Below are 14,651 nucleotides of genomic sequence, written 5' to 3' on the forward strand. Positions count from 1 at the left end.
CTCATGTGCTGTGGTGGTGATCACTCAGTGGGTATAGTTGGGATGTCTCTGCAGCGAAGGTTGACAGCAGGCGGAGAAGTGCCAGTGGGGAAGGGACCCTTTCTTGTGGGCTCCTTAGCACATGCCCTGTCAGGCCTCACCCTGGCTCTGTGCCGGAAGTGAGGGAGCGGCCACCACTCCTGCTCCAAGGTGAGGAGAAGGGCCATGCTCAGGAGGTCACCAGGCCGTTGGCCATCCCCTGTAGGTAGCAGTCCCAGGGGTAAGCCCTGCCCCAGTCCAGTTTAGACCAGTAGCCTTCACATCTCATAAGCTAGAGTGTTCTGAAGACAGTGTGGGAGCTGAGATGGCTCATTTAGCAAAGTGCTTCCTTTGCAAGCATAGAACCCTAGTTTGGATGCCCAGCACTCACCTAAAAGTCTGCGTGAAGCAGTATGCTGCACTTAGAAAGTAGAGACAGGAGGATCCCTGAGTCTTTCTGGCCAGTCTGGTCAAGCTCCAGATTCAGTCAGAGACCCTGTCACAAATAATAATAATAATAATAATAATAATAATAAATGATGATATAGAGAACAATTGAGGAACATGGCAATTTCTGGCCTCCACATACACACGCACACACATGTGTGCACACACATCTGGCCTCCACATACACATGCACACATGTGTGCCTACAAAAACACACAGAGACAATGCAAAGCCATGCCCTGTGCTGTTTTTGTTTCTTTTGGTTTATTTGTTTTGTGTGTTTTGTCTGCATGTATGTATGTGCACCAAATACATGCCTGATGCCTGTGGAGGTGATAAGAGGGTATCAGAGTCCCTTCAACTGCAGTTATGACAGTTGTAAGCTCCCAAGTGGGTGCTGGGAACCAAATACAGGCTCTTCCGCAAGGGCATTTAAACACTGAGCCATCTCTCCAGCCCGTTTGTAACAGTTTTTACATTTTATCTCTATTAGCAGAAACTGGCCTTAAAGAAAAGTTAAATGTGAACAACTCAGTTGGGTCACAGAGGTCACCTCGTAACTGATGAAGGGAAATTCTGTCTCATTCTAATGAAACCAAGGCAGAAGTCCTCAGATGGGCGGTCTGTTCTTTCTGACCAAAGCTTTTGTGAACATCAGGGAGGGGACTAAGCCCCAAAGAGGGACATGGAGGTGAAAATTTAGCCACTCCCCAAGAATCACTCGCCAGGTGACCTTAGAGAAAAGAGCTGACCTTGAAGTCTCTCCTAGCTTTACGAGTACATTTGGCTAACGTAAAGTAGTGTAACGTAATGTAAGTCCTCCGGAGCTAACCCAGACTGGGCAGGCCACTGCCCAATGTGGCTTGAAGGACACCCTAAGTGTTGGTGAAACTCCATCTTCCAAGTCCACGCTCCCCCAGGTGGGATGTATCATTCACAGAAGTGTCTTTGCCCTCTGACCGCAGCTGCTGACCAAGGACCCCGAGAGCCGCCTGTCCAGCCTCAGTGACATCCAGAATATGGCCTACATGGCTGACATGAACTGGGATGCAGTGTTCGAGAAGGCTCTGATGCCCGGCTTTGTGCCCAATGTGAGTCACAACCTGCCTTCAGCAGGTCCCCACCTTGGTATTAAGCATGACTCCTGCCTCTGGCTGGTGAACTCCATGAAGGTCACAGAAGTAAGGCACCAGCAGGTTTATGGTTCACTGAGATCCAAGATATTTGGGCCAGATTTCCACAGTGTGCTTCTTGCAGTGAACCCATAGGCTACTGAGCCCTCTGGCCTCTCCTGCCCCTCTAAACAGGTGCTAAGGGCTGTTAGCGCATATGCTGGCTGGTCACAGGGAGACTGCCATCTTCCTGAGCCCATCCTCACTGGCAGCTTCTCAGGAATCCCATGCTAACGCTTTAGAAGGCCATAGAGGGACTTGGTGCACCTGGATCATGTGACTGGGATGTGTGGGTGATGAGAGCCAACATGGATGAGCATGCTCTCCGTGCCGGCATCCTTCTTAAAACTTCCCATGCTTTAGCTCCTCAGAGTTTAACAGCAGCCTCGGGGTGGGTCTTCTGAGGATTGAGGGTGAGGTAAAGTAATTTTCCCAAGATGACCCAGGACAAGGCCAGCAGAGCCAGATGAATGAATGTATAACAGGGCCTCCCTGGAGAGACTTGAGCCTGAATTCAAGCTTTTCCTTGGGAGAAGGCACATGCTGAAGTCAAGTGTGTGCAGCAGGGAAGGGATTCTTAGCCAAGTTCAAGAAGTCAATGGTGATGGGAGGAGCCTGGGCCCGTGAGACTCACTGTAGAGTCCGACAAACAGAACAGAGGCCATTGTGTGTACGGGTCCCACTGAGAGGCACAGCCCCAAGTGTCTGCTCCCATTTTCACATATCAGCCTCATTACCCTCGCCTTACAGCAAGGCTCATGAAGGTTTAGTGACTTGTGGTGAAAGAGCCAGGATTTGTCTTAGTTCTGTCTACAAAATCCTGGCTTCCTCCCATGCTCTGGGTGTACCATCACTGACCGGGTTTGAGACAGCACAGCAACCTGGCCAAGCTGGTGTGTTCAGCAAACCCTAGCTTGTGACTTAGGCTTGAAGCTAGCATTCCTATGGTGGTACCCACATCATGGTACCACAGCTGAGAAAATACCTGTTCTTGAAGGGGCAGCCCCTGGAAGCTTCTCTGTTCCAGTGAATCCCACCCAACAGCCTTTGAGGCTGTGCCTCTCACACAAGGGTGAACACAGGGCAAAGGTCGTGTGTCATCCAGTCACCCAACTGAGCGTGAGCACTCAGAGGCCAGGCTGCCTGCCCTTGAGGCTACACCTGGCCTGGATCCTCTTAACAAGGTCACAGCAAGCCGTGTCCTCACAGGCCTGGGGACACGGAAAACAGAAAGGACCGAATTACTTTTCTAGAAACCCTGAGATAATTCTTTGGAAATCAAGCTTTCTCATCATCCTGAGTCCCCAGAAGTGAGGATGCCTGCACATGACCAAAGAACGGCGGCGCTAGGATTCCATGCCATAGTCACAGGGTTGCATGGCCGAGGGGTGGGTCCACAGATGCCAGCCCTCAAGGACAGTCTTGAACCCCAGATGTGAGAGGGTCTGGCCTGGGTGTGGACAGCTCCAGATGTGGAAAGGAACTGGGAGCCAGAACAGGGACCTGGACAGATGATGGTCAGAAATGGTGCTTAGGCAAAGGCAGGTAGACCACTGTGAGTTTATGGTCAGCCAGCGCTGCTTGTGAGACTCTGTCTCAGCCAAGGAGACCTAAAAAGTTCATTAATTAAAATTTAAATTAAATTATGAAAACCATAATAAGGAAAATAATGACACGAGTATGTCTATAATTAAAAGAATTAGCAAAAATAAGTTAAAATTACATGTATAAACAGTCACAGGATTAAGACCAGTGGTTCTCAACCTGTGGATCCCAACCCCTTTAGGATTTAAGCAGCTCTTTCAGAGGGGTTGCCTAAGGCCATCAGAAAACACAGATATTTACATTATGATTCATAAAAGTATCAAAATTACAGCTATGAAGTAGCAACAGAAATAATTTTATGTCTGCGGGTCAGCACACCATGAGGAACTGTATTAAAGGTTACGGTGTTAGGAAAGTTGAGACCCACTGATTCAGACACAGAGAATTAACAGGATGTGGTGACCGACACACACACTGGGACTGTGTCTCGAAAGGATGGTGTGTGTGCTGGGCCTTTACTGTTTCGTCATCAGAGAAAAGCATAAGGCATCCCAGGGTACCAACTATTGTCATTGCCGAATGTGAAGATGCCTGGCTATGTGCAAAGGATGCTCAGCCAGTGACAGATGAACTAACCATAAACCATGCTTTTTCTTTCCACTTCCCTTCAGAAAGGGAGACTAAACTGTGACCCCACGTTTGAACTTGAAGAAATGATTCTAGAATCCAAGCCGCTTCACAAAAAAAAGAAGAGGTTGGCCAAGCATAGGTCCAGAGACAGCACAAAGGACAGCTGTCCCCTGGTGAGGTCCCAGGGAGGGGTTCTGTGGGGGGAGAAGGGAGGTGTGGAGGGAGATTTCTTCCCACTCAAAGGTACATTTCAAGCCACGCTTCCCTTTCCTCCTTCTGTGTCCTTGGGGGAGTAGTGCCAGGGGCCCCACAAGATAACAGCCCCTGAGATCCTCAAGGTCCTTGTATAAAATGGTGTCGTACCAGGTAAAAACCCAGGCACGTCCTCCGTATGCTTCAAACTGCCTTAGGATCACTTCCATTGCTCGAAACCACGCAAATGTTGTGCACACAGGTGTTGGGCATCGCTGCTCGACCCGGAACTCACCAGCGCAGGCCTAGCTGCAAAGCGCATGAGTGAGACATGAGGGATGAAGACACTCAGCTGGGGCTCTGTGACACAAGTCGGGCTAAGGAGGCTGACTCGCGTGCCCTTCATTCTTGTGGGTTTTTGCATACTGCTCAGTGCACTTCAGCTCTTAAGTTTTGCTTTAGGGAAGCCTCTGGAGATTTTGTTTCCCCACATTTTCAGACTGTCGTTGGTTGGCTTTGGGTGTCACAGAGAGCTCACTGTCCCTTTTATTTTAATTTATTTTATTTTATTTTAAAGTAAATGAAATGCCTCCAGCATGTGAATGGTTTCACTCTTACAGTGAAACATCTCTGCAAAGATGACTGTAGAGGGAGTGCCCATACTCTTAGCATCCACACTGGGAACCCCATGAAAAATACAGGGTACCTCCGTCCATGCGCACATTTTAGGAAGGGTCTATCCTGCAAGGGGACACCCACCACCCCGACTCAGGCTGCACTGTGACAGTTCATCGCGGTGGGGAAGCCATGGCAGGAGGAGCTTGAGGCACCTGGTCACAGCGTACCCACAGTCGGGAAGTGGAGAGGCACACGGGAGGAGGGGGGATTGTTGCTGGTGCTCAGCTCGCTCCCTCCTTTTTATTCATTTTGGGGGTTCCAGCTCATGAGATGGCATGACCCACACTTAGAGTGGTTCCTCCCGCGCCAGTTAACCCGGTTGTGTGCCCAGAGGTTTGTCTCGCAGGTTATTCTGTGTCCCGTCACGTTGTTCTGCCCATCGCTGTCTTTCCCTGTCCACATACCTGGCACCTCCACACTCGACAACAGAAATCGGAACTCTGGGGATAAGGGACTCTTTCTTGACTTTTTTTTTTTCTCAACCAATGAAATCAGCAGTTTCACCGTCCACACCATCATTTAAAACTACCCTCCCTCCCCTGGGTCAACCCCACTCCGCTTACTCCCCTCTTTCTCTGTGGGTGTTTTATGCATGCAGTCTGACCTTTTCGATGGACTCCTTCAGCGCTTTTCAGATACCAGGGCTGAGGGCACAACTCAGTCTACAACAGCTTCTTCCCCTATAAAATACAGGTTTTTAAATTTTTTTTGCAGTTACCTTAATATAAAGGTGAGCATAACTTTGGATACAAAATGCTTATTTTAGTCCTATAATTTTAAAATAAATAAAACCATCTCGTCAGCCCCTGGAAGTGTCAGGGGCCCATGGTCCTCAGTTAGTCTGATCCTGGAAGGACGGCTTGTCATGAGATTCTTGCACTGAACATCTCTTCCTCTGCGTCCTGAAGTGGGTTTGAGTAGCATCCAGCTATGAGGGATCCCACACTCGGAAGCACCAGGCATGTTTCATCCTAGAGTAGCTTCTATGATTTTTACCCCTTAAAACCAAGAAACACATCTGTCTGTAGACACAGTTGCTGGCCCCGGCCCCTGAGCTTGTTTCTAAGTCCCGAGTGGCCACAATTCCCATTTAAATAAACTAGTTGCTCTTAGTGTCCCTCTGCTACATCCTCCCGGCCAGTGCGCTGCCATTTAGTCCCCTCTCTGTGCTTTTTCACAGAATGGACACCTGCAGCAGTGTTTGGAGACAGTGCGGAAAGAGTTTATCATATTCAATCGAGAGAAGTAAGTTTGCCTTGCTATACCCAGGCAGAGCCCAACCCCCAGGACCAAGGCCCTCAGCAGAAATGCAGTCATCCCTGGGATCTGTCATCTCTAGACTAAGCCCATCCCCAAGAACTAAGGGTCCCAGAAGAAGGTGGTCTAGTCCCACGGACAGTGAGTGACAGTCACCCTGGCGCTGGAAGTGAAGGCACAGTGGAACAGTGCCCAGGCCCTGGAGGGAAGGATGCTTCTGGATTTGGAGTTAAGAGCTCGGTTCTAATCCTCCAAAGAAGTGAGCTCTACTGGGATGTAGAGGGATGTGGAGCCCTCAGAGGACCTTGAGGAAAGGTCCTTAGCCTCTCTGAGTTTCCGCATCAGCATAGTAAAGTAAGATGATCCTTAGGATATAGTTTGTGGCACAGAGCCCCACAGACAAAGATGCTCAGCAGGGCTATGATAACTGTCATTGCTGTTGTTTGGGGGCTTAAGGGATGAGGCATATGGGAATCTCTACCACCTAGGCAGGTAAGGCATGGGAGGATGTGGGTCTGGGAGTGGCTCTGCAGGGTCTGTCCACCTGCAGGCACTCTATTTCCCCATCACCAGCCGATGAAACGCTAAGAAAAGAAGCCTGCTCAAATGGAGTCTGGGACTCAGCAGTTGTGGATGGTATACCACCCATCGAGGGTAGTGGTGCTCACAGGACATAAGCAGGACAGGGCCAGGCTTCCTGGATCCCTAGCAACACCAACCACAGTGGCAGCCACTCCAAAACAAGACTGTGCTGGGGATAATAAACTCAGGGATCCTGAAACTTCAGAAGGAAATTTCATGTAGAGACAGAGGCGACTCAGAAGGCTTGCAGCAGTTTTCTGGGAACTTGGCACCCATGTCAATTGCACTCTGGTTTCCATCACAGGAAATCAAAGTATGATGTTCAAGAGAGCACCTGATCCCAGCATGCTCACCTCAACCAGTAAAGGATAAGGAAAGCACAGCCATCAGAAAGGATGTGAACGCTGTTCTCGGCCAGGTGCCGTGGCTGGTTCTTCATAGTCATTTCCACCTGCTTTAGCGTTAATGCTCAGCGTAGCCCAGTGTGTGTGTGTGTCTGTCTGTCTGTCTGTCTGTGTGCGTGTGTGTGTGTGTCTGTCTGTGTGTGTGCATGTGTGTGTCTGTCTGTCTGTGTGTGTGAGTGTGTGAGAGAGTGTGCGTATGTGTCTATTGTCTTTGTGTGTGTGTGTGTGTGTGTGTGTGTGTGAGAGAGAGAGAGAGAGAGAGAGAGAGAGAGAGAGAGAGAGAGAGAGAGAGAGAGAGGATTTTCCTGAAATTACGGTTGAAGCATTTTGGAGTTGAGATTCCACCCAGCTTTACACAGCTTTGGGGTGACTCAGCCCCATATTCCGCTTCATGATACAATCCCACACTGACTCTTATTAATATTTTTTTTGCCAATTTAGAGACACTAATGTGCTTTCCAATGGAAAGAAACCAAAGGTGTGTATAATAAAAATCCCACTGTCATGATGAGCTCTAGCGTCATCTGGTAGACGGGTTTCCTAACATGCCTGCTGTGATTATCCTGATATTATTAAATTAGGTGGGACTATCCCCCCACTATGGGTGGCACCATTCCTTGGCTGGGCTCCTAAATTACATAAATGGATAAGCGGAGCTGAGAAGCGGCTTTCATCTATCCCTCTCCTTCTTGACTGTGGAGCCACATGACTGACTCCCCGAAGCTCTGTCCACTGACTAAGCCCAATGCACCCTTGATCTAGTCCATTGCTTTTGTCAAAGTGTTTTATCACAGTAACAGGAAGAGAAGCTGAGACATCAATGGGAAAGTGTGTCAACTATGGAATACTAGCAGGATTCTCTGAAGCAAGCACACAGAACACTGGCAACTCCCCCATGAGAACTTGATGTTTTCCATTGATTGCCTAGCTGTTATTTTATACCTAGGCTTCTTGGGAAGAAGCCACAGATTGGCACCTGACAGCCCTCTGTGGTGAATTACCATGAAACCCCTCTGGATAAGGGTAGTCTCACATTCACAGGGAAGTGGAGATAGAGATATTGCCATAGCCCAGGAGACACCGAGGGATGCCCAACACCAGCAATAGCTGGAGAAGGCAGGGAGTAACTCCCAGAGAGAGCTGGACGTAAAACCTCATGAACACAATGGGAACCGAAGATGAATACAGATATTCTGCCTTCCCTCTGGGCTGTTTTGAGCAAGAAGGGGGTTGGAGAAGAGGACTGATTAGTTCTTGAGCCTGGCTGGATGATGACAAGAGAAATGTTTCCTGTCAGAAGAAATAGCCCTCCAACAGACTCGAGCTTGGCTGCCTCGCTGAACCCAGAGAGAATTCTGCCAGGAACGGTGCCCAGAAAGCACAGCTGGGAAGGTCAAAAATAGAGTCTTGTGTATGAATCTTGGGCTCCCCTCCAACACCTTGTGGCCTCAACCAGCTCTCACAACCTTTCTGCCCCCTTCCTTTTCCCTACAGGAAGAAGGAATGGAGGAGAGGCCAGGAAGGCTGTGGGTGGCTTACCTTTAGTTCAACACCAAGGAGCTGCACCCAAAGACTTCAATGGCTCCCACAGTCAGTCTTGTTGATATGGGGACCCAGGGGTTGGTGAGACCAGCTGGGGCTCCCCAGAGGAGGCAAGAGCATTCTTGAGTTTTGAGTTACCCCAACCAAGTCTTTGCTTTCTACCCTTCAATTCCTGCCCTCCATCTCCAACCAGATAACCATGACTCGATTTAGCACGGGCCTTTCTGTAAGCTCCTAATCACTTCGACTCTGCTTTGAGGTGGTGTGTGCCAGTCTGTCCATTAATATTATCTGTAGAGAAACGGGACAGGCTGTGTCTCTAGCTGAAAATCTTGGGTCTAAGTGTTTGGCATCTGGGGTCCTTCTGACTTTGGTGTGCCATGACTTAGTGCCAGAATTTTTAGAGTACTTGTACCCGTCGCTTGCTTGCGATTCTCTAACACAGGTAGTTAAGATGCAAGTTTGCTGAGAAATCCAGTGTTTCCTGTTATAGAAATAGACAGGCAGACCATCTACAAGGTAGCATTCAGCTCTTCCCACTGTACAGTCTGTAAGTCTGTACAACCCCTTCTCGTTTCCCCATCAGTTGCCTGTGTCTGGGTTGTGGGCGAGGCCTGCCAGTGAGTGAGCTCTAAGCACACTCTCGTGGTCTTAGCTCGATGCACCGTTCATAGATTCCGGAAGGCAGTTCTCACAGTGAGGGCGCCCTGGTCACTCTCTGTCCTGCTCTCCGACACCTTCAACTGAGAGTCTGGCAAGTGGGTAAGATGAAGAGGAAAATAGAGTATGGGCAGGTAGATGGAAGGAGGGCTGCCTGTGGGAGCAGGAATTGATGATGGATAGGGGATACATGGACGGATGATGGAAGACAGGTTGTGATGTATGCATAATGTATGTATGTATGTATGTATGTATGTATGGATGGATGGATGCATGGATGGATTTTAGGGTGAGTGGACATCACTGTAGATGGAGAGGATAATGAATGGATGAGTGGAGAGACAGACTAGATGGGTCAATGTGACGTGTTGTTATGGGTGGGTGGGAGGTGAGTGAATGGGTGGAGGATGTGTCGAAGCATGAATGGAGAATAGGTAGGAATATAGGTGGGAGTGCACCTGGGATGGGATGACAGACAGAATAAATGAACAAATGAATGGTACAGAACATGAACATGACCATAGATAAGGAATACAGATAATCAGATTAAAAACTGAATGGGTAAGGAATGTATCTGTTTTTTTTTTTAATTTTTTTATTGAGCTATACATTTTTCTCCACTTCCCTCCCTTCTGTTTCTCTTCCCTTCTACCCTCTCCTATAACCTCCATGCTCCCAATCCACTCAGGAGATCTTGTATTTTTTTCCTTCCTATGTAGATCCATGTATGTCTCTCTCTTTGTGGTCTAGGTTCTCTGGGATTGTGAATTGTAGGTTGGTTTTTATTTGCTTTATGTCTAAAAGCCACTTATGAGTGGATATGGATTATATTTGTCTTTCTGAGTCTGGGTTACCTCACTCAGTTTGGTTTTTCCTAGATCCATCCATCTGACTGCAAATTTCATGATGTCATTATTTTTTTCCTCTGTATAGTACTCCACTGAGTAAATGTACCACATATTCTTTATCCATTCTTCAGATGAGGGGCATCTAGGTTGTTTCCAGATTCTGGTTATTACAAATCATGCTGCTATGAACATAGTTGAGCATATGTTCTTGTAATATGATTGTCTTTGGGGTATATACCCAACAGTGGTATTGCTGGGTCTCAAGGTAGATTGTTTCCCAATTTTCTGAGAAATCACCATACCTATTTCTAAAGTGGCTGTAGAAGTTTGCACTCCCAACAACAATGGAGGAGTATTCCCCTAACCCCACATCCTCTCCAGCATAAGCTGTCATCAGTGTTTTTGATCTTGGCCATTCTGACAGGTGTAATATGAAATCTCAGAGTTGTTTTGATTTGCACTTCTCTGATGACTAAGGATGTTGAACATTTTCCTAAGCATCTTTCAGCCCTTTGAGATTCATTTGCTGAGAGATCTCTAGGTCTGTTTTTTATTGGATTATTTGTTCTTTCGATGTCAAGTTTTCTGAGTTCTTTGTATATTTTAGAGATCAGTCCTCTGTCCAATATGGAGTTGGTGAAGATCTTTTCCCAATCTGTAGGCTGCCATTTTTGTCTTGTTGACCGTGTCCTTTGCTTGACAGAAGTTTCTCAGTTTCAGGAGGTCCCATTTATTAATTGTTGCTCTCAGTGTCTGTGCTACTGGGGTTATATTTAGGAAGTGATCTCCTGTGCCAATGTGTTCAAGTGTACTTCTACTTTCTCTTCTTTGAGGTTCAGTGTGCTTGGTTTTATGTTGAGGGACTTTGATTCATTTGGACTTGAGTTTTGAGCATGGTGATAGATATGGATCTATTTTCATTCTTCTACATGTTGATGTCCAATTATGCCAGCACCATTTGTTGAATATACTTTCTTTATTCCATTTTATATTTTTAGCTTCTTTGTCAAAAATCAGGTGTTTGTAGGTGTGTAGATTGATATCCGGGTTTTTGATTTGAGGGAATTATCTGTGGATGGATGGATGGATGGATGGATGGATGGATGGATGGATGGATGCAGTTGCAGATGGAAAGATAGAAGCAGTGGTAGGGAAAGCACAGACTTCAGAGCATCCCAGAAGAACAGCCCACCTGTTTCTCAGCCCCTCTTTGGGTTTTAAAAGATGAGCTCTTGCTATATATCCCTGACTTGCCTGAAGCACTATAGATTGGCCTCGAACTTACGGTGATCCCCCTGACTTTATCTTCTAAGGACTGGAATTACTGATACGTACCATCCCAGACTATTAAAAATTACTATTTCCAGATCCACACTAGTGACTTCCCTCACACTTATATGATCCTGTTGCCTCCTGCACACCATAAACCCCATTTTAGATAAGGAAACTGAGTCTCCAAGATGCTAAGCAGTTTCACCAAAGCAACTCAGGGGGTTAAAGCCCAGGTTTCAGTTGGGTTCTCTGCTGCCCCCTTGAATGCCTCTGTTCCTCTGGCTTGAACTATGCACAGGCAAGTGGCAGCTGTGGTATAGTAAGCCAACCTGAACTTGAAGTCAAAAAAGGGAAGGACACAGACATCTTCCAACTTGTAGCAGGTGACCAGCTGTTAAGAAACACAGTGTTCAGGCTCCTGCCCCCTCAGCACGGCTTTTCTAGGAGTGTCTTGTCAGTCTGGGTGTTTGCTGTCCATATGTTTGTCTGTGGGATTATTTGGCCACTACCTATCTCCTCTTTAGTATAAGCTCTGTGAGGACAGAGAAGACGGTTTCTTTGCTGGCCAGCATAGCTCCCAGGCATGGCTACTACTCCATCCACGGGTATAAACAGAATGAATATAAACTCTACTGGCTGTGCACATCTGTGATGGCTCATAAATACCACAGGAATTAGTAAGGGTAATTAGTAAGGGTGGGATTATTATCTCCATTCTGTAGACAGAGAAACTGAGACTCTGTGTGATCGGTCACTCACCAGGTACACCCAAGTGGAACACTGGGGACTCCCACAGAGCCATGCATTCCTGGGAGGGGAGGACAGAATCCAGCTGTCCATCAGGAGTCTGTCGCAAGCGTGTGGCTGCACCCATCTGCCCATCACTAACCAGGTCTGTGTTGTGCTTGTTGCAGGCTCAGGAGACAGCAGGGCCACGATGGCCAACTCTCAGACCTGGAAGGCCGAGTAGGCAGCCAAGTTTCCAGCAAGCTGCAGGATGGTCGAAACAACAATATCCTGACCCATACATGCACCCGGGGCTGCAGCAGTTAGACTCTTCTGCCCAGATGGCACCCTATCTGCCCTGACACCCAGAATCCCTCCTCTATGCCCTGCTGGTCCCCATCTCACCCCTTAAACATCAGATGCAGAGAGAGCTCTGTACTCAGATCTGGGGAGCCTGGGCTCTGGTCCCTGCTTCCCACTGAATCGCTGTGTGACCTTGGTCAAGTCACACCTTCTCTGTGCCTCAGTTTTCTGCATCTCTGGAAGGGGTTAAACAGTGTTCTGTCCTGTCTCCAATCACGACGTTGTAAGAATCCGATTGGACTGCAGATATCCAAACTCTCGGGCATTGATAAAAAGTGTTTATACATGTAAACTATCTCAACATTTGAAGTGTCTGTCCTCCTACCCCCCCAAAACAATTTTAACCATGAGAACTTTGCAATTTGGCCCATTCTAGCTTGTTAGATGGTACTCTCATCAATATAAATAGCTGGCATGTTTGCTCCTCCTATGGGACTCCCAGGTCTCAAAGCAGCCAGGAAGAGTCATCCACCAACTTCCTGGTCTTCTGGAATGGTGCAGCATATGGACCAAGCCCAGGGGTTCCATGCTGCAGGTGTGCCTCTCCCTGACTTGTGGAAGCCTCCCCCAACCTTGGGATTTCAGCAATCACCAGCTCTTGCCATACCACATAGTTCCCACGTGGGACGGCACTCAGGTGCATCTCTGGTCATTTCTCCCTGCCGCAGAGTGTTGTGGGATCTCAGAGAAGACTCATCCTGCCTCAGAACCTCAGCCCCCAGCGTCCTTCCAGGTTTTCCTTCCCAGGGATATACAACAGGCCAGCTGTTCTGTAATTCAAAGGCTGCCAGACTGGGGAGATGGAGCCTCCGTGAAGCCTCTGTTTAGTCCGTTGTACGTGGAAGCAGGATCACTCGAGAAGCAAAGTATTTTGTGACCTGGCCGGGGATCAGTTGACGCTGGAGCTGAGGATGCTGAGGCAAAGAAAGCTGGGGCTTTGCAGCCAATTGGCAGCAGCTGCCAAGACTGGAAGACCTCTGCAAGTCACGTGATTGCTCAAGGGGCTGTTTCCTCACTTACAAACAAGAAGGAGAAGGTTGGCCTTTCAGAGTTGTTACAGGCCTTGATAAAGATCCCATGTGTCACACAGGGATGACTGACAGCCAACAGCCACCTGTCATCACTCTCATCTTCCTCCTCATCTTCCCATCATCAGCATCATCGTCTCCTTCATCCTCCTCATTATCTTCTTCATCATCATCAACCTCCGCCTCCTCCATTGGAGGTACTTTCTTGTTTTGACAACGAGGCAGGTCTGTTTTCTGTGGACCAAGGATCCTCCAAGTTTACATTTGGTTTTCTTTTCCTACCTGGAGCCTCTGAGGTCTGGACATCCCTGGTGAGAACAACCATTTTTGCTTTCACATCCATTTCTGTTTTCTACGTATCCACTGTGAGTTGTGTCTGTCAGTGTCATCTCTTAGATTTCGTGAGAGAAAGTTTAATGTATGGTAAGGTTTTATGCTTTTCTTCAGATAACAATATTGTACCCCAACCCCCTTAACAGAGTCTCCTCGCATCTATCTCCTGCCCACTCCATGTCTCCAGGCCCTGTCTGCCCTTCCTGCCCTCCACGGTGTCCCAGCTGCTTTTCTCTACACTGTGACCTGGAAGTTTTACAATTTCTTGTTGGGATGAGCTCACGAATGAGAGGCAGGAGTGGAAGTCGCAGGGTGGGGAACCCTGATTTCTTGGCTCTGTGTAAGTCCACGTACCTTGTTTGGAATAAATAATCACTCAGACATTCCTGTATGACTGCTCTTAATTCCAGGGTAGGTGGGATGGACCTTTTTATTGATAAGAGGCTCAGATTTCGTCAGAAGCAGAGATGGAGTGAAGGGTGAGTTAATCAGCTTTCTACCACTGCAGCAAAACGCCTGAGATAGCTAACTTAGAAAAAGAAAAGGTTTCTCTGGCTTCTTTCTTTAAGGTCTGTGGCAGCATACGGCAGGAGCATATGGTAAACTGACTTACATCAGGACCCAGGGATCAGAAAGAGTAATGAGTAGTCTGGGGTCCACTGTGTCCCACAAAAGCATGCCTAGTGATCTAAAGTCCTCCCTCAGGACCTCATCTCTTAAATGTATCACTCCCTCCAAATACCAATATTCTAGGGCCAAGCCTGTAAAACCCAGGCTGTCCAGATTCAAACTACAGTAGGTGGGGTTCTATGCCAATGACACACCAACCCAGATAAAACTGGCTGTTAGAGGGTCTCCCCACTTGACTCTAATTTATATTATTTATTTATTTATTTATTAAAGATTTCTGTCTCTCCCCCACCGCCGCCTCCCCTTTCCCTCCCCCTGCCCCCA

The 14,651-nt window shown here is 47.8% G+C and overlaps 1 protein-coding gene across 1 annotated transcript in view; it reads left to right on the plus strand.

Annotated features, from left to right (window-relative positions):
- The window catches only part of Stk32b (serine/threonine kinase 32B), a 232,282-nt gene extending 218,210 nt beyond the window's left edge, over positions 1-14,072 (plus strand). The window contains exons 9-12 of the mRNA XM_050140759.1: positions 1,431-1,556; positions 3,854-3,985; positions 5,863-5,927; positions 12,162-14,072. Coding sequence (XP_049996716.1) covers positions 1,431-1,556; positions 3,854-3,985; positions 5,863-5,927; positions 12,162-12,300 — 462 coding nt within the window. The 3' untranslated portion in view covers positions 12,301-14,072. The remainder of the gene's footprint in view (positions 1-1,430; positions 1,557-3,853; positions 3,986-5,862; positions 5,928-12,161) is intronic.
- The last annotated feature ends 579 nt before the right edge of the window (positions 14,073-14,651 follow it).

The sequence above is a fragment of the Alexandromys fortis genome, unplaced genomic scaffold, assembly GCF_014885135.2.
Source record: "Alexandromys fortis isolate MF-2015 unplaced genomic scaffold, M_Fortis_MF-2015_v1.1 scaffold_7, whole genome shotgun sequence".
NCBI classification, from domain to species: domain Eukaryota; kingdom Metazoa; phylum Chordata; class Mammalia; order Rodentia; family Cricetidae; genus Alexandromys; species Alexandromys fortis.